Source organism: Argentina anserina, chromosome 3 (genome assembly GCF_933775445.1).
Source record: "Argentina anserina chromosome 3, drPotAnse1.1, whole genome shotgun sequence".
Classification (NCBI taxonomy): domain Eukaryota; kingdom Viridiplantae; phylum Streptophyta; class Magnoliopsida; order Rosales; family Rosaceae; genus Argentina; species Argentina anserina.
In genome coordinates, this window is record NC_065874.1 from 2921006 (window position 1) to 2943781 (window position 22776).

At 37.3% G+C, this 22776-nt stretch overlaps 2 protein-coding genes, 1 non-coding gene and 1 pseudogene across 3 annotated transcripts; 1 reads left to right on the forward strand and 3 right to left on the reverse strand.

The window, feature by feature from the left end:
• Positions 1-4987: 4987 nt before the first annotated feature.
• On the reverse strand, positions 4988-5824 carry LOC126788731 (ethylene-responsive transcription factor ERF091). The gene has a single exon (XM_050514747.1). It carries the CDS (start codon positions 5822-5824, stop codon positions 5018-5020), a length of 807 nt encoding a protein of 268 aa, XP_050370704.1. The 3' UTR covers positions 4988-5017.
• Positions 5825-12181: 6357 nt separating this feature from the next.
• LOC126785713 (macrodontain-1-like) lies at positions 12182-15293 on the reverse strand (annotated as a pseudogene).
• A 3705-nt stretch (positions 15294-18998) lies between these two features.
• On the reverse strand, positions 18999-21200 carry LOC126785714 (GDSL esterase/lipase At5g45950). Its single transcript, XM_050511339.1, is given in 8 exon segments — positions 18999-19125; positions 19127-19156; positions 19633-19678; positions 19772-19932; positions 19934-20042; positions 20100-20286; positions 20434-20564; positions 20924-21200. Coding segments are annotated over 8 exon segments (1068 nt in total).
• Positions 21201-22589: 1389 nt separating this feature from the next.
• TRNAE-CUC (transfer RNA glutamic acid (anticodon CUC)) lies at positions 22590-22662 on the forward strand. The gene has a single exon. It is a non-coding gene; the product is annotated as a tRNA-Glu (tRNA).
• The last annotated feature ends 114 nt before the right edge of the window (positions 22663-22776 follow it).

A 22776-nucleotide genomic window follows, 5' to 3' on the forward strand; every position in this document is an offset into this window, starting at 1 on the left:
CGATTTACCCTTTCGAATTTATTTTTACATTTACTGTATGTAATTTTACATTTACAATTATCGTACGTAAAATAAATTCACATTTACCATACATAAATCACTTTTACATTTACCGTACGTAAAAATAAATTTTTACAAAATTACTGTTTTGAATTCACGATTCACGCGCCCCCGCGGAAGGTGGGGTACACGCGCCACCTCCGGCGACCGCGCGTGGCGCTCGAGCGCCACTCACTGTGGCAGCGTGTGGGGCCCACGCGCCGACTTAAAAACCGGCGCGTAGCACGCCACCGCCGCCCCAAAACCTCTCATCTCCTTCCTTCCTTTCCTTCCACGGCTTCCTTCCGCCTCTACGCCCTTCCACTCGCGCTCACGCGCCGCCACAGACAGCGACACGCGCCGCTCTACTACCTTCGTCCACAACCATCAAATCATCATAACTCCAACATGAAAAATCACGAGCAAGGGAAGGAGATCACAACCATACCTTCGTAGTAACCCAGATTGCCGGGGTCTGACCAAAAAATCACCGGAAAGTTTCATAAAGTTTAAGTTCTCCTCCAACGTACAAGCTTCCGATTTGAGCCCCGAGTTCATGTTATACGCCGCCCATACGTCGATTAGAGAGGATCCATGGTCCCATAACTCGGCGGTGATGCTTGGATCGACAGCGAGCTCGTTGCAGAAAACTTCGTTCTTCGATGCGGCTCCCCGGCGACGTGATGGGGCGCGTCTTGCTCGGAGGAGGGTGGAGTTGGACTGGCGAGGGCGTAGGTGCCGGCGGTGAGGACCACGTCGCTCGGAGGTGTGAGATCGGCGACGAATTTTCATAGAGAGGAGGAGAGGGTCGGGTCGAGGGGAGAGAAGAGAGAGAAAAGGAGGGAGGCGGTGTGAAAGGAGGGTTTCCATTTTCGGAAACCCTACTTCTAAAAAAAATTCCTTTTATACTCACTTCCAAAATCAGAAACTAACTTCCGTCGTTAATAACTTTCATGTACAACGTCTGATTTGAATGCGTGACGTGTCCACGAACTCGTATTGAAGAGCTCTACAACTTTTGTGAATGAAGTTTTCACAACTGAGCGACGGAGTAAAAGTCGATTCTCGCGTCGCGAAAACGTAACGTTTTTCTAATTCACATTTCCGATATCGGTTCCGTTTTCGATTTCCGACGTCGCAAAGCGAAACAAACACGTTTAATGAATTTTACAAACTTAATAAATTTTAAATCAATCTAATAATTGTTTCCGAAAAATCGGGTTATTACAATAGTAATACGTAAACAGTACGTACATGAACAGTAATTACGTAAAAACCGTAAATTGCTGAACAGTAAACAGTAGTACTTATTTGGCATTTGATATTTTACGTAACGTTTCTAACCATTTTTTATACAACTAGGTAATCGACAAAACAAGTGAAGGATTTGCTTTTGGTATTGTGGAAATTACGCTCAGGAAAATAAGGTGAGTAAACCTCACTATGACGAGTCTACCATTGGCTGTGATTCATAATTATGCTTTATTTTAAAAGACCGAACTATGATATGTATATGATATAGTGAGTTGTGTATGTGTATAATGGTAAAAAATGATACATATATATGGGTTGCTATATTATATATTGTCATATTCATATTTCTAAATGACTTTATTTATAGCACTAATATTTATGTTATTTGAGCATGAGTAGCTTGATTTTTCTACAATAACATGTGAGGATTGTATTGTACGTGGTTTTAACTTGTGTCATGTTAAAACGTTTTTCTGTTTTCGGACCTGTCTTCGGACGTGTTGGCATATCGGAACCTAGCCTTGACCAGGTGACAGTTACGATTCAGTTAGAGCTATAGTTTGTCTGCCGGTGTAATGCATGAGAGGTAACATATGTGTTACCTGCTTATGAGTACCCATGTTTTTGGGATATTGGGTAACAGATGGGTTGCTCAATGTCCGACGGCGTACTACATGAGGGGTAACCGATGAGTACCTAGGTCTCATGAGTACCCGTATTATAAATGTATTCGGGTAAACAGATGGGTTGCCCAATTTCTCATGAGCACTTATATTTTCAGATATTATTGGACATCCAGATGGGTCGTCTTGTGACTCATGAGTGCATTTATAATTGAATATTTTCAGTATTTTTCTCTTGTATTACTATGCGTGTTATACTGTTATTTACTCATACGAGCTGCAAAACTTATCGGGTTTGTGTTTACAATCTCGGTGCACCTATTCAATGGTGTAGGGGGATAGTTTTGTAGGTGTGGATTAGCAAAATTGGAGGGCTACTCTAAAGATTTCGAAGTTTCTTTAATTCTATTGTGTGGTGAGGATTGAGAGGATTTTACATTTCCATTTGATATAATGCTTGAATTATAAATTGGTTTTGTAATAATCAAATCGACTGAGATATACTATGAACTCAGTTACGATACGCTGTGATTATAAGATGATTTTGATTTATTGTGATTGTTTTAGAGTTTTTATGGCTTCGATTTTTTAGTTTAACACTTGAAATTTCATGACCGTGACACAAAAGATCGACAATTATGAAAATCTCTAACTAGTTTTGAGATTGGAAACTTATATGTGAGCAGTGTTTTGTCAATCCAAACTTAAAATATATATGTTCCAGAAAAGTTAACTGAAGTCTAAAAATTGAAGGAGATGACTATATATATAACGCTCTCACCTCATTATTATTTTCGGATTCTTTGTTTCTGATTAGCTTGGTCATAGAATCGCATGTCCAGCCTATTGAATCAGCAGTTCCCGTACATATATTCTTAACAAGGCCATGTATTATTTACCACACACATTGCACCAGCAGCAGCCAAACCCCCCACCACAAAAACATGTAATACCAGTAGCCAAGACGAACACGTCTCCTAATGTTATCCCATCCCAAAATAATTGAGAATGAAAATTTTCCCGGGATTTCGGGTTCTTGAGCACCTCATAGGAATCCTTGAGCTGTTGAAACTCGGCGGCGGCGAGGGGATAGTCTGGCCTCTTGTCTGGATGCAAGAGCAGAGCCTTTTCTTTGTATTTCCTTGTGATCTCTTTTTTTTTTTGGTCAATCTTGTGATCTCTTGCTCTGTAAGATTTTTGCCTTCATCGCCCGACGGTAAATCAAGAACCTTATAATGATCAATCAGCACCATATCGATTTTTTTCTAGGGTTTAGGGTTATGAAAGAAAGAACAAGAAGAATTCTTTTTTTTTTTTGGTCGAAAAACAAGAAGAATTCTGCAGAGTTCAAATAAATTAAATAGATCAGGTCACCTGAACTTCCAACTTTCTATTTTATAAATAAACTACATAAAGAGGACCTACCAACCTAAAGGGTTTAATAGCAGCAAAGACCACAGGCCCAGTTAGATTTGTTTCGAAGCCTTTTGGGCTAAGATCCAACAGTATATTAGAGTTGACATTCTTTGTACGACTCGTGTTGCATCACATTGATCACAACACTTAAACTTGCTTCTAAAGCAACATGATAGCTATAATCCATGTTGATTGATTCGATTCCTCTGCAAGAACGCATACATCTATTGATTCTATTCAAAACGTACAATTACATTACATATAATTGTCCATCATGAGGAGTTCTGATCATAGCAAGTACGAGATACTTAGGGGGAGCACCTCAGTTCCAATTACTTAATACAAAGGATAATGGCTATCTAGATGTTTAAGTGAGAGTGCAGTGGTAGATCTAGCGTCTGAAAATTAGGTGAGCAGAAAATTTTTGAAATAAAAAAGGTAAAACTCTTAATGAGTCAAAATGTAATTTTCTTTTGCATAGTATTAATCAAGATTTCAAAAAAGATATAAGAACTGCAAACTAAAATAAGTAATTTGTCATAAAATTAAATTATATGTACAATGACGATCTCTAATAAACTCGAAATGTCAATGACGATCTGAGTGAGTGAAACAATAAGAAAAAGATTAATGAGTAAAAGGAGTTTAATCATGTCTTGGGCTTGAGTGTTTTTTTTTTTACAACAAAATTCTCCATAATAATAAAAGAATGGGCTGATCAATCCAGATATTAAAATCATGTCACCAACATTTACATGACAAAACAAGAAGGATTATCTCAAAAGACACTAGACTAGGGTCTACGATGACCATAATGCATGAATATAATATAAAAAAAACATAGATTGGATAATAAAAACTCACATTGGTAGGGATGGGTCGGGATTTGAGCCGTATCATTTTTTTTCCTAGCAGAAAAAATATACATAGTCTGCCAATTTTTATTCTTGCCCAGCGGTTATTGGGTGCGCTCTCTCTCTCTCTCTCTCTCTCTACGATCCGCCCCTGAGAGGGTGACTCAAAGCTGGTTATAGATGCAGTTAATGGGAAGATCAAACCACCTTCGAGAGTACAACAAATTGTCGAGGATATCAAGAGGACAAGTGAAAGCTTCAAGACAATCTCTTTCAAGCATATTTACCGAGAAACAAACTTTGATACGGATGCAATGGCAAATATAAGACATTCGATCACAGGATGTCGGACATGGACAAGTAGTTATCCAAGAAGAGTAGTGCAATTTGTAAACTTTGATAGATTTGGTTTAGGATGCCCGAGGGGCACCAGCATGTAATGGGCTAGTTTTTGTTTTTTCTTTCGTAACAAAAAAAAAACAATGAACCTAGTTATACATTGGCTCATATGGTATGATGTTTGTATTGCTATTGTGATTAATGTTTCATGGCATTGATGTTGATTTTTCATAGGTGAATACTTGAATTCATGTATAACTTTTATGTAGAATCTTGATTTTAACAATCATGCACCAAAAACGTGTAACTTCATGTTGATTTGATGTTGCAAACAACATGGCAATATATAAGCCTATAAGGTGACACATTTGCTAACTCTTCCTCTATGACTCTAAGCACGAAAACACTGCTAGATCTACCTATAAGGGCAGCTAAGAATGCTATACGCGTTTGTGTAGAAGTTCAATTATCTCGATCTGGTCATTTGGTTTGTCAAAACGAAGAGAGCAAACTGTCCAAGTAATCACTTCCCAGGTCTTGGAACTCAAACACATCAAACTCATCTCCGAACACCTTTCCCATGCTTGCGTTTCTTTTAGATGCAGGTTCTTCAGTCATTATCTCAACATTTTCTTCCCACTCTCTAGCTCCTCTCTTACGAGGATTCAAACCATTCTGGGAACAAGTTGTAGATGAACAGATATTGTTGACGGTACGATTCTCAAGTTCCATAGCCTTTGCAACTGTTTCGAAAGGGAAGTTAAGATGTGCCTTTGTACCTCTGATTCGCAAAGCAGCTTTGTCATATGCCAGAGCTGCCTCCTCAGCAGTCTCGAAGGTCCCAAGCCAAACTCTAGCTCCTTTTCTTGACGAGTCTCGAATTTCTGCTGCATACTTTCCCCATGGTCGTCTCCTAACACCACGGTAATGCTTTGCTGCCAGTTTTTCTACTCTCTCAATCTTCACTTCCACGGCCGGTTCGGCAGCCCCATTTCCTTGTAATTTGTCAGTGCAAGACTTCTCAATATCACAAGAAGGAATAACGCAAGTGTCGAGAAACTCTTCCCAGGCCTCAGCTCCCATTGACATCCACCTACCGAGACTTGGTAGCCTCTGAAGAATTTCCATTGAGCCTTCTCTCCCATCAAGACTAGGAAGGTCATCCCATGGTTTTGATATTTCTATTGTGTTGCTTTTTTCTTCATTTCCTCCATCAACACCAATAAAGCTCGCCCACACGTTCTCGAGAATAGCTTCTGGTGCAGCTCCAGCATCACGTTCAACACTATGTACAGCCATATTTCAATTACAAAACCAAGTCTATCTCACATTCACAAAAACCAGATATATGAGAGGAAAAGGAGATTGTGATGTGAGACTTGAGAAATATATATATAAAGCACCAAAGAAGTAAAGATAAACGCGTGGACAGCTTAATTATAGGACTCAGCTGGAAACTTGTGGTTCAATCCAACCGCTAAATCTATGGAGGATTTCAGGAATTAAGTGCTTAAAGGAGATAGGGCTTGATCTTTAAGTCTCCTACATCGCCTGGTGTGGTTGTTCTAATCATTTTTGCACCTTTATCAATGTAGATTCTATGTACTTGGCATTTTATATTATTGAACCCCTCCTGAAATTCATGATGACTGCATAAGAAACAGAGCAGAAGAAGAATGAAAGCTGGCTAGAGTATGATATATGTTTTATATTTTTAGCTAGAGTATAATTTCAGCTTTAATTGGCATGTTTACATCAACCTCCATTAAACTACTAATTTCCTAGAAGTACTCTCTAACAGAAATGATGAAAGATGACTTGCAGATTTCTGATTTGTATTTTAGGACAGAGTATGGGCCTATTTTCTCAGGTAAGGATTAAGAATGGGGATCGAGTTGCCATCCCTTTGACTAATTATTGAAGTTGCTGAATTCACAAGAAAAATGCTTGTGTACTGTTGAAAAAGGGTACTTAGTTACTAATTCAAATGATAATATAATCTAAGTTATAATCCCTTGCTCAAGAAATGCCATAATCAATTTTAAGTTTTGATTTGATCAGGATAAACCCTTTGTAATATTCATCTGCATAACCTAGTAAGCTTGTCAGTTTGTTTCTATCATATAACCTTCACATAGAAATAGAGGCAGAAATTTGCAACAACGTATTACGTTATGCAACACACAACCTCATAAAAAACACACACATAATGTAGTGACTACTCCAAACCTCAATTTGAGCCCACATACATATGTATCAATTCTCACTTAATATCAAAAAAATTTACTGCACAAATGAAAAAAAGAAAGAAAAGGAATCATAATCTTTTAGTGATTGCATTGTGAGATTGATTATTGATATGTTATGCCTGGAAAACGAAACTGAAAAACATATTCTATTCAGTGTATTTCAGTTCCCATCCAACCCAATCAGACTAGTATAAGAACCACGGTATATCCAGAACCGTGTACATGAGGCTAGCAGGCAAGGCATCCAATAAGCTGTCATAACTTATGCCTCAAGGAAGTCCAGCTTTGATTTAGAAGTATGGTGCGTTACTAGCCCTGAATGTCATAAACCAGCGGCACGCTTCTACCTTAGAATAACAATATATCCTGATGTTGATAAAACCTACTGATCGACATGCCTTAAACAACAAAAGGGGTGGTTTATTTGCTGAATAACAAAGCAAGGGATGTTTACACAGATGCGGCGTATTAACATGTTTTGGGAAATTTGGGAGTGGAGAAGAAGAAACTATCCAAGAATAATCAATGGATGCATTTGAAAATGCTGTACGTGTTCCAAATGAATTAAGAACAAAAAGGGTTTTGACTTTGAGGTCTTTGCGTCCATTCATGGAGAATGGTTGAAGAAGGTATATTTTGGTTTCATACTGATCGATCGAAGCCCTAAGTTTCTAGTACTGAGGAATTTGAATCGTCAATAGTGCAGCAAATTTGTACCTATTGGGGATTAAATTAGAAAGGTAGATACGTAGGGAAATAGTGTGGCAAATTTGTACCTATTGGGGCTTAATTTAGAAAGGTAGATACGTAGGGAAATAGTGTGGCAAATTTGTACCTATTGGGGCTTAATTTAGAAAGGTAGATACGTAGGGAAAGAATCAACAACAATTAATGGTTCTAATGCACTATTATGTCCTGATATCCCGCCCTGCGTAATTAGTCATTAAATTCACTCTCTAACAGCTATTGTAAAAATTCTCTATTAATCTCTAAAAAATAAGAAATTATTATATTTACCTGATACATGTATCTAACCAATAATTAAGGACACGTCCACAACATTTAAGATTAGATGTGAATGAATTTTTGGAATGTTAACACCGTTTCACTCTGTATAATTCTTTATACTTCCGCAAACTGCAGGCAAGAGTTCTTCGTCTTTTTTTTTTTTGGATTCAATGGTCCTTCCAGATCTAGCACCCACACGGCCACAACAACAAACTCATTAGCCTTAACACCACCCACCCACGATTGTATTTTTACCAAAACGATATACTCAAACACCAACACACAAAGCTTCTGCAAATCCATGACTCACTGAACCTTAAGAACCCTTATGGATCCTCTTCCTCTGGAAACAAAACCTTTGCAAAATTGCGACCGTCTGCGTGTTAAGTTTGGCTTGATGAAACCTTCTTCATTATATTGCTCATGACTTTATATTCTAAATAACTTAATTCTCCATTAAATGACAAAAATTTTGGACCTTCAATTATCTCATGGGTATATGTATATCAATTAAGTTTTGGGTAAATTCCTCCTATAGTACCTAATGTTTGGCTAATTGGATAATTTGGTACCTGATGTATGAAAACGGACAATTTGGTACCTAAAGTTCTCAAATTTAAGCTATTTTGACCATATTTTCAGGGTTATTTCCGTCATTTTTTCTCTATTTTACTTCATTTTTTTCATAATACCTTCAAATTGCCCCTAAATTATCACTAAAAATTTGATAACTCATCTACTTAGTATCTGTGATGATTTACCTATATAATTTTCATAATGTAACTATCAATCTAAATTAATTTTAATTATAAATAATTTAAAAAAATTATTTTAATCAAAAATTACAATTGCATAAAGGCAATTTATTTCTTTTGTAAAAAATAATTAGGATACAATAAGTATATTAAGAAAAACATTTATTTTTGATATATGCGAACTAAATGCTAAGTGGAGTAGATATATCAATTTAATTATCTCCAAATAGGCCACAATTATATGAAGAAATGAAGAAAAATGTGAATTTAATAAGTTTAGGGCTAGAATGACCAAAATAACCCTAAAAATATTATCAAAATTGATAGAGGTATCAAAATGGCTTACAAATGAGAACTTCAGGTACCAAATGTAATAACCCGATTTTTCGGAACGAGTATTGGATAGTTTTTAAGTTTATAAATTTGTGAAATTTATTTAAACGAATTTTGTATGCTTCGTGAAATAGTATGTCGAAAACGGAAACATTATCGTAACGTTTATTTAGAAAAACGTTACGTTTCCGTGACGTGAATATCGACTTTTACTCCGTCGATCGTTTGTGAAAACTTCCTTCACAAAAGTGGTAGAGCTCGTCGATACGAGTTCGTGGACACGTCACGCATTTGAATCGGACATCATACGTGAAAGTTATTAACGACGGAAGTAGTTTTCGATTTTGAAAACGGGTATAAATAGACAATTAATAGAACTAGGGTTTCCATTTTCAGGAAACCCACCCCGCGCCTCCTTCTTTCCTTTTCTCTCTTCTCTCTCTTCCTCCCCGTGCACTCTTTCTCTCCCTCACTGTCTTCGCCGGCGATCTCCATCACCGGCCGCCCGTGTCGCATACCGCCGGCCCAAGAAGCACCGCGCGGCCCTCCGCAGTCGACCCCGAGGTCGGCGCACCCTCTTGCGTCGTCGTGAACCCTCGCACCACGAGCCGAGCCCGTGCGACTTCTGTCGCCGTTTCTCCGGCGAAAATTCGACGTCCTCAAGCTCGAATCGAGGTGAGGTTAGCCTAGGTTGGTTGTTGTGATGCTTTGATGTAAATTTGTGGTTGTTTTGAATCGAATTGGAGGATATCGGAGGAGGAGGGATTTAGTGGAGATACCGCCGCCTTAGGCGGCGCATGAAGGGCAGTGGAGTGGCCTAGAGACGGCGTGAGGCCGTGGGAAGGTAGAGGAGAAGGAGTTGAGGAGAAATGGGGCGGCGGTGGCGTGCTACGCGTGGGCCCTAGGCTCGGCGCGTGGGCCCCACGCGCTGCCACAGTGAGGTAACATATGGGTTATCGGCTAATGAGTACTCATATTTTTGGATGTTGGGTAGCAGGAGGTTGCCCAATGTCGGCGGTGTACTACATGAGGGGTAACACAAGTGTACCAGCTCTCATGAGTACCCGTGTTATAAATACATTTGGGTAAACAGAGGGTTGCCCAATCTCTCATGAGCACTTTCATTTTCATATTTTTGGACAACCAGATGGGCCGTTCATTGGCTCATGTGTGCATTTATATTTGTTGTTGATTGTGGATTTTTCGTATATATTGATATGTGAGTTATATTTTATTTTACTCATACGAGCTGTAAAACTTACCGGGTTTGTGTTTACAATTCCGGTGCACCAATTCGATGGTGTAGTGGATAACTCTGCTGGTGTGGATTAGCGGGAATTGACAGACCGTTTAGAGGACTTGAAGTTATTTATTTCCAGCTTGTGGTGAGAATTTTGTGAGGATTATACATTTCCATTTGTTATAATGTCGAATTATAAATTTGGTTTGTAATAATCGGTTGACTGAGTTGTATTTTGAACTCAGAGATGATCCGCTGTGGCATTTAAAATTGTTTCGATTCATTGAGATTGTTTTAGTGTTTTTCATGACTTCGAAATTTGAGTTTTTATGCTCGAAATTTTAGAGTTGTGACACCAAATTGTCTGTTTTCATACATCATGTACCAAATTATCCAAATAGTCATACTTTAGATACCATATGAGGAATTAACCCTTAAGTTTTCAATATTTTGTGAAAAGTTAATCTTTGCAATGTTGGCAAATTCCATCAAGCTGTGGTTGCACTCATGGGTTTTACGGGGAAGAGGCTTTGGCTGCCCAAACAAAATTCTGGGTATCATTCATATGTTAATGGAACATTAACACAGTATAGGTTAATTGATATAAATTACTCATAAGAAAAGCCACGTGTCATTAAATTATTAGTTGAGCACACCAGCTTAGAAATATAACGGGTACAAGAATAATTCCTCCTAAAAAAGAAGTATAGGGTTATTTTTTTAGAAGGAGATAAATCATTTACTTTTTTAAGTTATATCTATCTCTACTATTATAAAGCGAGTATGAGAGTACCATCAAATTACAAACTGACAGAACTATTATTTTATGATCATCCATTTTTCACAAACAAGGGTTGTAAAATAAAAAACTAAATAAATAAATTTAAGAGATAATTGAGGTTTTTCCTAAGATAGTGGGTAGTGGAAAGTTATACATTGAAAATATTTACGGGTAAATGCTATTTTTTTAAATTGAGAGTGAAATATTTTTATAAGAAATGAAATTTAGAAATTATTTTTAAATTATACAAAAATTTTAATTATATTTCTCTTTTTTCCCACTTTTTTCATTATAGAGATGGTTCACATAATGTGTTGGAGCTAAATTAATGTTTTTCCTCTATCTAAATTAGTTGGAGATGCTCTAAAACACAGTAAATAGCTTCCGGCTAATCTTAAATAAATTAGCTTGAAATATTCATAGAGGTCGAATTTGATATCTTGCACTCATAATTGATTCACTTAGTTAACCCAACAAAAATTCCCTAGAGAAAAAAAAAACCATCAAGACTTGGCAAAGCTTTTTCAGCAATGATTTTGTACATCTTCTTTGTTGGCACATGGTTGGCACAGGGTTAATTAAGACACAAGCCATGGAATGGGCTTCGGTGGTAAGCCCAACATCCAATCCTGCGTTCTATACACATAAATTTGCCCTGGCCGCATCACTTACCTCATCACCACCTTCTCCATTCCAAATCCAAACTTGAACTAAGAAATTCAAGGTAACCATGATGATGCGTTACTGCCTTCTCCTTCTTCTCGTTTCCCCATTCGTTGTCACTGACCAATCACAGTTCGTCGGTGGCTGGAATCCCATCGGAAATTTCATCGATGCCCCCTATCTGAAAAGTGTCGCGGAGTTTGCGGTATCTGAGATCAGTAAACAATCGCAGACTACGTTGGTGCTCCAGAGGGTTCTCAAGGGGGAAGTACGAGTGACACGAGGATGGTATTATCTTCTTGACATTGAGGTCAAGGACAAGTCTTCTCCCCATTCCCCTACTTCTGCAATATATCAATGTTTCATCTTCGATGGTATCGTAGACGAGGGGATGACATTAAAGAGTTGGGAGATCCTTTCGTAAGGTGTATGTCGATTTCTAGAATTATATGTGATGTTTTTCGTTGTAATAATAAGCGACTGTTATGAATGATTTGGAATTAATATATTTGATATATCGCAGGTCGACTAAAAGAACTAGATATTTCTTCCTTGGTCCAAACCTATTTCTTTTAGGATAATTCTGCACATTTCAGCATCTGGATCTGTTTTTTCTTCTTCTCTTAATTATCTCATGTTGATGCCACAATGGCCTGCTGGGTCTTTTACTGATGGCCCTATTTGGAAATACCCCCCTTCTCCCCAATCCTGACCCCACGAATTCTTCACCTTCTAGTACTTAACCCCTTCTTTGGTTTCCGTCTCCCCCATTCCAACAATGGTCACAGCGTGGTTGACGTCCCCCCAACAGTAGTCACTGTATACTCCACTTTGGTATTGCTGAAGTCCACTTGCTTTAATATCGGCCGCTACCGGCTGCTTGCATACTGCCATCAGCATCTCGTACTTGTCTGGTGGAACGCGAGCAAACCCAGCGATAGTTGCTTTGGATTGTTCTTCCTTTTCGTGGTTGCATTGTCCAGCTTTGGCGGTATATGGATAATTTTCGGCACTGGTGAGGCCTCCGATCTGTTTTACGTAATCAAATGCTCTCGGTACATTTCCGCCTTGGCACCCTAGGTTACTCTTGTCGCAGTCCACGATCTGCCGGACGGATAGCGAAACTGTGATATTGTCGATGATATATGTAATCGCTTCCACCGTCGCTACAGTCGTAAACGCCCAGCATGAACCTTTATAATATATAAGAGAATTAGAAACTAAAGGAAACAACAAAATAGAAGCTAGTCACGTACTTAAACACATTTGCACAAATGAAACAGCATGAGTTATATCAAATTAACTATATACATACGTGGCCTAGCTAATAGAGCATTACTGATACGTTGGATAATTGGCTCCGCCGGGTTTTGGTACTTACCACAGTATGGAGTTTGAGCCCCCAGGGGGGTTTATATATCCTTGTGTGGTCGAGTCTCTTCTTTCAAAGCATGCATCATAGTGAGGGACTGATACACTGAGTGGGTTCTATGGGCTTGAGTTAGTCAGTCCAGTTGGTTAAGTATCTCCACATGGTCTTCATTTTTTAGACCATTATACTTTTTTTCTCCTATTATTCTCCTTTGTTTAATGGGTGATTCTATTTGCACCTCTATATTTGCTAAACACACCTTCTTTAATTTTTGAACAATGTTATTTCCTAATATACTCCTCTAGAGTTGTAGTTGTTCTTCTCCTCCATATATTTCCCAGTTTGTTCTTAATCGTGGTCAATATATTTGTACCTCTCTTGCTTCATAATGAAATATGCAATTAATCATATCAATTCAATAAAAACACTCATATCTCCATGATAGGTTTTGAAGTTCCATCACAAATTGTTGTTCTAGTATTATGAAATCAACCAATTCTCGAGTTGGAATTGGGGAGGAATTCACAGGTAGTGTAAGTATCAGCATCGGGATGCGAACCCTACTAGGAGGAGTGGGGTTGTTGAAATGTGAGGAGAATTGAAGAACTTGGGAAGTAGGTTCGGGTTGGACTCGGGAAAGAGAGAAGCCAGACAAAGGTACAGATTTTGACTAAGATTCAAGGAATTGGATCGGGTTAACTAATTCATACATATATAAAATTTAAGAGCTTTAAATTCCTTTGGATCGGATTGATTAATTCATATATATTCAAGAGCTTCAAATCTCATTGTTACATTTTATTAAAATTAATCGATTTCAATAATTGGATCCACTACTTCATGGGATTACACGATGGAATTAGAACAATAGATGAAAATTCTTGAGGTGCACCATTTCAAACACTCTCATTGTACTTGCTGCTATCCTATAATCTAAAAAGTGTAAACAAGCACGAGCAGATTAGAGATGAGAATTATAAGATTGAGGAATACAACCATGAAGGAGTGAGGTGATGATCAATGTCCAAATTCATAAGATTAGAGAGCGAGAGGAAATCAGGAATAGGAGATCGAGTACGTTGAAGTCTTGAAGCTCTCATCCTCGACTTTCTAAAGGGGCATAATAGGAAACATATATTTTACAAAAATATAGGGAGGTATACAAAGTAAATGTAGAGGTGCAAATAGAATCACTCTTATTTAATTTCCTCTCTTTTTCATTTTTTTTCCTCTTTTGTTAGTATTTCTTGCTTTCTTTCATATATTTTCTTCTTTTTGTTTTCTCCATCTAAGGTATAATGATGATTACCGTATATATTCATAATTATGGATTTTAAATTTATCATCTTAATATAAAAAATCCTACAAATGTTATTGGAAAAAAAACTCTCAATTAGTCTAAACAAGACTTATTTCCTGGATCTGTCACTGATCATAGTCAAGATAATCTATGTGGGTAGTACTTGTGGGTGTGGCCAGTTTGAGTGGGTAGTACTTGTGGGTGTGGGATCTTTTTGGCACGTGTAAGCGTCCCTGAACTCATCTGAGGCAATGGTCTAAATATCGTTTTTGGTATTGTATCGGTCGAGAGGTAAAACGATATATCGGGGGATATATCGGTTTTATCGGATTTGATTATTTTCAATAAAATTTATAAAATTATACTTCAATATATATCAAATAAACTAAAAAAACGGTACTAAATAAACTAAAGAAAATAAATACTTGATTTAATGATAATTAAAGTACACGAACGACATCTAATAATAAAAATAGGCATTTAAGAATGATTATTTAGACTTGAAATTCATCATATATATTTAAAATATATATAAAGTAAAAATATATATGAAAAATGAAAAAAAAAATTAAGTTTAAAAAAAAAAGAGGAAATAAATATTAAAAAATTAAATAAAAATTGAGAAAATAATAAAAAAATCAAAGTTTGACCGATATTCGACTGATATATCAGAGTTTGACCGATATATCGGGGTTTGACCGATATTTGACCGTTGACCGATATAGTCAACCGATATGGCGATACCGTATCATTTTCTAAATATCGCCGATATATCGGCCGATATATCCCATATTTAGAACACTGATTTGAGATCAAGTCGGAAAACTTATTGAGACCTACTGTGTAGGTCTTATTGGGGAGATTCTTGAAGTTCTCGACATATTGCCAATTCTTTTTGAATACTTCGAAACGTTCATGTTTGTGACTTTCATTCGCGTAGACCTTCTGGTGTTGTAGGATCCAGGTGTCGAAGATTTGGGAACGTCATCAACGTTTGCATGGGCCGATGATGAGATATCGATGCGAAACAGCAGGATCGTAACGGCAAGCAATAGGACACCAGCCATCTCCCCTCCAAATTAACCAAAGAGTGTATTAGTGTATATGATCAAGCTTATGCAAAATGAACAATCTAATGGCCGTATTTATAGGTCGAGCTTAAGCATGCATGACACAAAGGCCAAAGCCGCAGGAAAACCGCTTTTAAGCCCCTGTTTTACGTACAGTACACACTACACAATCACCCCGGCCAACTATGTCGCTTTGTGCCTTTGTCATCCATTTCTTATTTCAATCTTGACAAATTATTTCATTTCACGCTTTCTATAAATACTAACCCCAACTATTAGAGAAATACTTACTTTTCACACTTCACTAATTTTATGTGTACGTTGTTTCATACCTATTTATTTTTGTTTCGTGGCTCTTGATTTATACTTTAGATCAATTCCATTTAAAAACCCAAAAAGTTGTACGTACGTCAAAGCCTTTCATTTGCATGTGTTGCTAAGAGGTACCAACCCCAACCCTTGGGTGTTAATTTTAAATGTGTGAACCCTAATTAAGTTCCTCATTGTTGGCACAGGCTTATGCCCGTCATAATCAGCAGTGAGCCAGCCGCACTAGCTGTGTAATAGGCCGCCCCGCGGCACAAACCGACTACGGACAAGCCCTCACGCGCATCCTAAAGAAGGCTCTAGAGAACACCTTAATCAGACTTTGTCCCACTCCGGAAGATGAGTGAATGATCTACCTCAATTCAACTATAAGAGGTCAAACCCTTGACCTCATAAGGGAAGTAAACTAAACTACTCGTTGTTACTCTGCATAAATTATTATCAACATGACTTGAGTATCGGAGAGTTAAATTGATATAGGAAAGGAACGAGGAGCACGGCGTATCGCATACACGAAGAGTGTGGCGTATTGTATCAGCGTAATACACTACGTTAACATTGCCGCCGTCTGTGGGAAACGCAAAAAAAAAAAGTTTCCGTAAAACACATGTAGCATTTAGTGAAGCAACTGCATTTCGAAATGAGCACTCCCAACTCTATACCCCCCCCCCCAATTCCAGCCGACGGTCATGTGGAAGACGTAACGGACAAGCACTCCCAACTCATAATCACTGACGTACGTCCAAGCAAGAGATAATCTACTTCTTATTGGCTTAAATATGAACCCTATCGAAATACTTCAGAATTTCAGATCAATTTCATTTTAGAAACCCAAGAGGTTGTACGTCAAATCATTCCATTTTGGGTTCATATACGAGGTTGTATATCAATTCAGAATAAATTAATCATCACTATCAACTATTTTGGGTTTAAGTCGAAGGAATTAGAGAATTAGAGAGCATTAAGAAAATCTCAACGATCATTAACGCGTAATTATGTGTAGAAATTCATATTGCCATTTTATGCACAAACAATTATCATTTTATTGCCATTTTATGCACAAAAATTCATAAGAAAATTTCAATGATCATTAATCTTAAATCCTGACGATCATTAACGCACGCGTTAACCCTAAAGTTTGTGAGAAACAATAAATCAAATGACCATATATATTGCCATTTTATGCACAAAAATTTCAAGCAAATAACTGACCATGATTTGGTAATTGATCGACATGCATATGACATTCTCTATGCATGTGCATCAAATTGTTATTTTTTAATTATGAAGTTTTGCACTCAATGACTCAAGGAAACGGATTATATACACCGATATGATCGTGCGCCGGTGGTTATTTTAATATCAACTACCAATCCCAGCATTTGACATGTGGGTCAGATCATTTATCACCCTAGATGCTAACTTCTGTTTAAGAGTTGACTGTTACTTCTAATATTTGTTTGGATTCAAACACAAAAAGAAAAAGAAAAAGAAAAATACATTCGCCGACAACAATTTCATTCTCCACCTGAAAATGACTAATCATATAGTTCAAATTTGGGGTGGACTTCGGTCAATTCGGTTCGGTTTTAGACATGAACTGAGAACTTAACTGAATTTGAATTTCGGTTCAGTTCACAGTTTTTAAACATGTAAAACCGAAAACTGAACCAATCGGTTCGGTTAAGTTCGGTTCGTTTTTCTTTTGTTTTTTTTATTTCTGAAAAAAAATCTGAATTAAACTAAATTGACATATTAAATGTTTTGGGGTTCCCCCCCCTTTTTTTTACTTATTTGAAAAAATTATAAATATGAACATATAACTACAATACAACCGAAAAAATAAGGATTTAAATTTAATATTGTAGGCAACAAACCACTCTCAATCTTTTACTTACACGACATCTTGAAATTTTATAGATGCATATATGTATATAACTATGTATATAAATATATTTATATGTGTATATATATATATATATATGCATATATATCTTATATATATATATTTAAAAACATTTATTCTTATATTATATTGATGCGGATTTAGTAATTACACATCCGCTTATATATATATGTATGTTTGTTTTAGCAAACTTATTTGAAACATACATATATGAGATATACATGGATGATTATATATACATATATAACACTACAAAAGAGAAACATATAATTATATATGATATAAAACCTAAAATCACATTAATCAAATCAAATATTCGATAAGATATACATAAAATGACATTGTTTTATGAATAGTTCGGTTTTTCAGTTTGGTTTCTTATGTGCTTAAACCGGAAACCAAATCAATTAATTCAGTTAGGTTTGATTTTCTAAATTTCAGTTCGGTTTGTGTTCGGTTTAGTTTTTTTTCGAATTCAGCTCAATTTTCGGTTTTTCGGTTCGGAAGTGCCATCCCTAATTCAAATTGTGGTGGTGGAGAGGGGGGGGGGAGGGCTCGATCCTCCAAAGCCTCATCCCATATGAAGAATTGAATAAAACAGATCGGCCGGGCATCACCTACTCCTCCATTGTATCGGGTTCGCCTTTTTGGAAATGTTGGTGCTTCTCGATTATTTCAGAATCGATATGTTGACAACGTGTAAGATCGGAGGCTACTCAAGAGAGCAGAGCTGCTGAACCAGTTCAATGGTTGTGATTCTCACTTTGACGAATTGACGATGACCGATTAAATTAACTTCAGATCTCATCAACTTCGTATCACCACCATCATCAATTTGTCTCTGTATCTGTTTGGTTGTTTGTGATTTAATGATGGTGGCCGTTTGGCGTGTGGTAGCCGGAGATGAAATGTTCACAGGAGATCGAGTTGAAGGTAAAAATTTTAAAAAAAATCAACTAACGTCCGTTTTGGAGCTAACAGACACGTGACCACGTGTTAATAGAGCATAGTCACTGCGGTGAACAGAATAGACTCCCTATGACTCAAATGATCATAGCACAGAGGCGGAAGTGCGGAACCATGAATCAATTATGGGTTGGGCTATTTTTAAGTGCGCTATGTAGAGCTACTAACAAAAAATTAACTCTGAGAGAGAGAGAGAGAGAGAGAGAGAGAGAGAGAGAGAGAGAGAGGGGGGGGGGGGGGTGGTTTTGAATTTTGAACCGAGGAACTCTCCTCCAAAATAAGGAAATTAATTGGCATTTGGCCAAATGAACCAACTGAAGTTAGTGGCACCCATAATTATACAAGTAGCAATTTTTTTCGTCTGGGGTTTAGCTAGCCCTACTAGCTAAAACCGTGTAAATATTGAAACTCGATGTTAAATAAATTACTTACTTAAAATATTCATAGAGGCTGAAATTGATGCATAAATAAACGCAGTCAAGTGATTGACTGCGTTTACCACTTTACCCAACAAAATTCCCTAGACAAAGAATTTCATCAAACCTTTGCAAAGCTTTTTCAGCAACGATTTTGTACAACTTCTCTGTTGGATGAACAGCATCCCAGAATAAATACTTTGCCAGATCGGTATGTTTCTAACCCTCTGCATGATTCTCCGACCCATGGCCGGCCTTGAGGGAGGGCAAGTGAGAGAGGGCAAGCACTGGCCCAGGGCCTAATTTGGTTTTTTTTTTCTGTTTATTCTTTTGTCGATTAATTTCCGTTTTTTTGGGTTTCACAATTGCATTGTTTTCAGTAAAATCTCATTTTTCATGCTTCCGCCGTCTTATTTTTTCTTAAATTGTTAATCTTCTCCTTTTATTATGAAGAAGACTAATAGCAAGAATCAAATAGTTCGGTTGCCGATTGATGTTCTCCTAAATCAAAATTTGTTTCTATGCTACCTCTATAAATAGATAGACTTAATAGTGATCATTCACAATTATTCTGATATTCTGAGCTTTATATAATCTCATATTTTTCTTTCTAATTTTGCCAATAAAAAAAGATTTTTTAATAAATAAAAAATTGTACAATGGCCCATTTTTTTTACCCGCACGGGGCCTCAAATCTCTAAGGGCCTGCCCTGCTCCAACCTCTATAGTTCCAGTGCCGCAACACCCTTTTGAAGTTTCAGTCAGACCTGCGTGCCCACCTAAAAAAATCAAATTTTTCTTGTGATCGAGCATCAATAATTATTAATCGACAAAAGAAACAACGGAGCTCGATCACCAACCGTATAACTCTGGCTTATTAATGGCACTTTCAACAATACCATAAGCATCAACAAATACAATCTTCATTCCAGATGTCTTCGTAATGTTCTCCAATTTCTTTTGTATCTTGGAGTTTAAAGAGAACGACACTTTGTTATAGTCTTTTACACATTTGGTCTCACCCAAATGGTGGGACTCCAACAAGAACCAATCTTGTGCATCCTAGCCTATGCATTGTCTGCAACAAAGTTTAAACATGCACAATCATGATAGTTATGGAGTTTAGGAGTTCTGGTATGATTTATGTGACAAATTACTAGCAAATGTTTCAAAACAAAATTAACCAACCTGAATGGAATTGCTTGGAGCGAGTCGGTTCCAAGTAGTAATTTTGGATAAAGTCATTTGTGCCCATACTCATAACAAATACGGCATTTGTGATAGTATCCTCAGCTGTCTTCTTACCCACCAATCTTGTCAAGTTCAATTTGTAATGCATAAAACTCTTTAGCTGTCTGGAAAGAGGTAATACATTCTGTTTACACGACAATGAGAAGATAATTATTAGTATATGCACGTATTAATTAGTGTACGACTGTACGTAGTATTAGATCTTCCTAAGTTGCCTTTAATTTAGGTTAATTTAGATATTACAAAAGGATATTCTACTAGAATAATTTACCGAAAAATTAGCAGTGAAGTCATCATAACCCGAAGCAGCTGATGCAAAACTAACACCATGAAGCAGATCTGCAGGCTTTAGATTTGGGTCAAGAAATGCTGGAATAATGTTTGTGTACCCAACTGCATCCGCTGGTTATTTACAAAGCGATACAAAATGTTAGCGCTGTTAAATATGTTACACAACCAATCGAAGTCTCAAAATTAAGCTAGCTCATTGAGATTTGAGGTAAAAGCTGTATGCTTGAAAAATGTTTGATGAGTACTACTCAATTTTAATAACAACAGAAAAACTTCCTCATCTTTGAAGCAGAACAGGGCAAATGTAAGTGTGTAACACAGACATGGACCTCGATCTTGTACAGAAATGGAAAAATGCAGACAGAAAGAAACACGAAATGTTGGTAAATGACATCAAACTCTAAGTCTCAAGCTCAGTGTTTTCTTAAAAAGTTGATATATATATATATATATAAATATAGTTATATTACCAATGAAATCTGTGGCAAGTCTGCCATTGCTGAACCTTCCAGTTGGGCGGCCATTCAAGAAGTCTTTGCCATAAGGAAGGAAATTCCCTTTCATGGTGGTGTGTAGAACATTGTTATTGCCAGGATCGACACTGGAGTCTCCGAATACTAAGATACACGTCACATTGTTTCGAGAAGCAATTTTTCTCATTTCTGCAGCACCCAAAGCTCCAGAGAGGAAAGGCAGCAAAGCAAGTATCTTCATACTAATCATCATCATCCTTCTCATCTCTGACATTGTTTGAATCATGAGAGCCTTCATCAAGGAAGTGCTAACTCAGTACTTAGGTATTGTATTGCACTTTGGCTCATCACCTCTTCTTTAAATAGGCTGACAATATGGGAGGAGACTTAAATGCTCAAAGAGCTTCTTAAAAGCCTATGACAAAGTGATTAAATGCTGGAACCACATTTTATGACGCATTCTATATAAGTTTGGGAAAACAGATAGGGCTATAGCCTTTAGGCAATCATCTCTGCTGCTAAACTTACTAATATAATTACTTAATTAGTGAGACGCGTACGTACTCGTACTTTTTTTATGCCAGACGATTGTGTTTGATCCATTCACATAAACTCTAACCCATACGCAGACACTCCTCGTTTATGGCATTTGCAACGCTTCTCTACCGTCGAATCATCTAACGGTGGAAAAATATTGGTGCATATCATTAACTGGGATAAGTAAGAAGGTCTCTTCTTCAAATCTAAATTAAACTCGAAACGAAGTTGTTCTTGTGTTCATGTCTTCTTGTTATTGAGCTAATACCCGATGCATTCATGATGGTTAAGTGGAGCCATATATATACGAACTCCTCCACAAATGGCGTATTTTCAGTAGCTCTAGGACCAGAGACTCACAGCGGTCTCTATTACAACTATCAATGCTATACGTACTAATAGTAGTACTAGTACGTAGGAGAAGAGTACTGTACTGTGGATTTCGGTGGAAATTATTATTGCTCTAATTTCTGGGACAGAATTGAAAGCTCCTTCAAGTTTCTGTAAATGCTTATTGCCAGATCCATGAAACTGAGGTATTCAAGAGCTTGCAAATTGAAACCTAAGAACTATATAAGGAGCTGGAATGCATTGAAGTCCGGTAACATGCATATATGCACTCTCATGATGTAGAGGTGGTGTTGATGTCCTGGGATTTCTACCACATATTTTCTGTTATTCAAAGTTAGAAATTTGGTTCTAACTACTTAGTTAGCTAGCTAGGGTTTGAGGTAGACATCAAAGTCGTGGACGATAAGAACCAGGGTTCCTCCTCTTCCACCCAAAAGCAATTAACTGGCAGTTGCATAACATAAGGACTTGGCTATATCTATCTACTACTACCTGACATGAAGTAGAAGCCTTGGAGGCAGCAAATCTACTGGAACTTCAACCGGTGAGGCCACTGTCGCACAGAATGAGGAACAATCACATGCATTGCAGTCAGGTGTATATAATTAAATCCTAGAAATATAGGTAGGATTATGCTTAGCTATGTCCAAGAAAAACCTAATAACCAAAATTTCCTTTACAATGCTTCTACTGCTGAACCACTAATCTACAAGCATTTTGATAATTTGAATGCCTTATTAGGGTTATTAAAGTTCTCTGTAAATCTATCAGTAAATCCGTTGTAGTCTAGTTGGTCAGGATATTCGGCTCTCACCCGAAAGACCCGGGTTCAAGTCCCGGCAACGGAAATCAATTTTTTCTATATCTTTTCCCTAAGTAAAACGACGTCGTAGCAATATCTTTTCCCTAAGTACTAAGTAAAACGACGTCGTAGCAGCTGCGTGGCGGGAACAAAACCCCCT

Coding starts and splice junctions, on each gene's coding strand:
- LOC126788731 (XM_050514747.1), bottom strand. CDS start 5,824: ATGGCTGTACATAGTGTTGAACGTGATGCTGGAGCTGCACCAGAAGCT.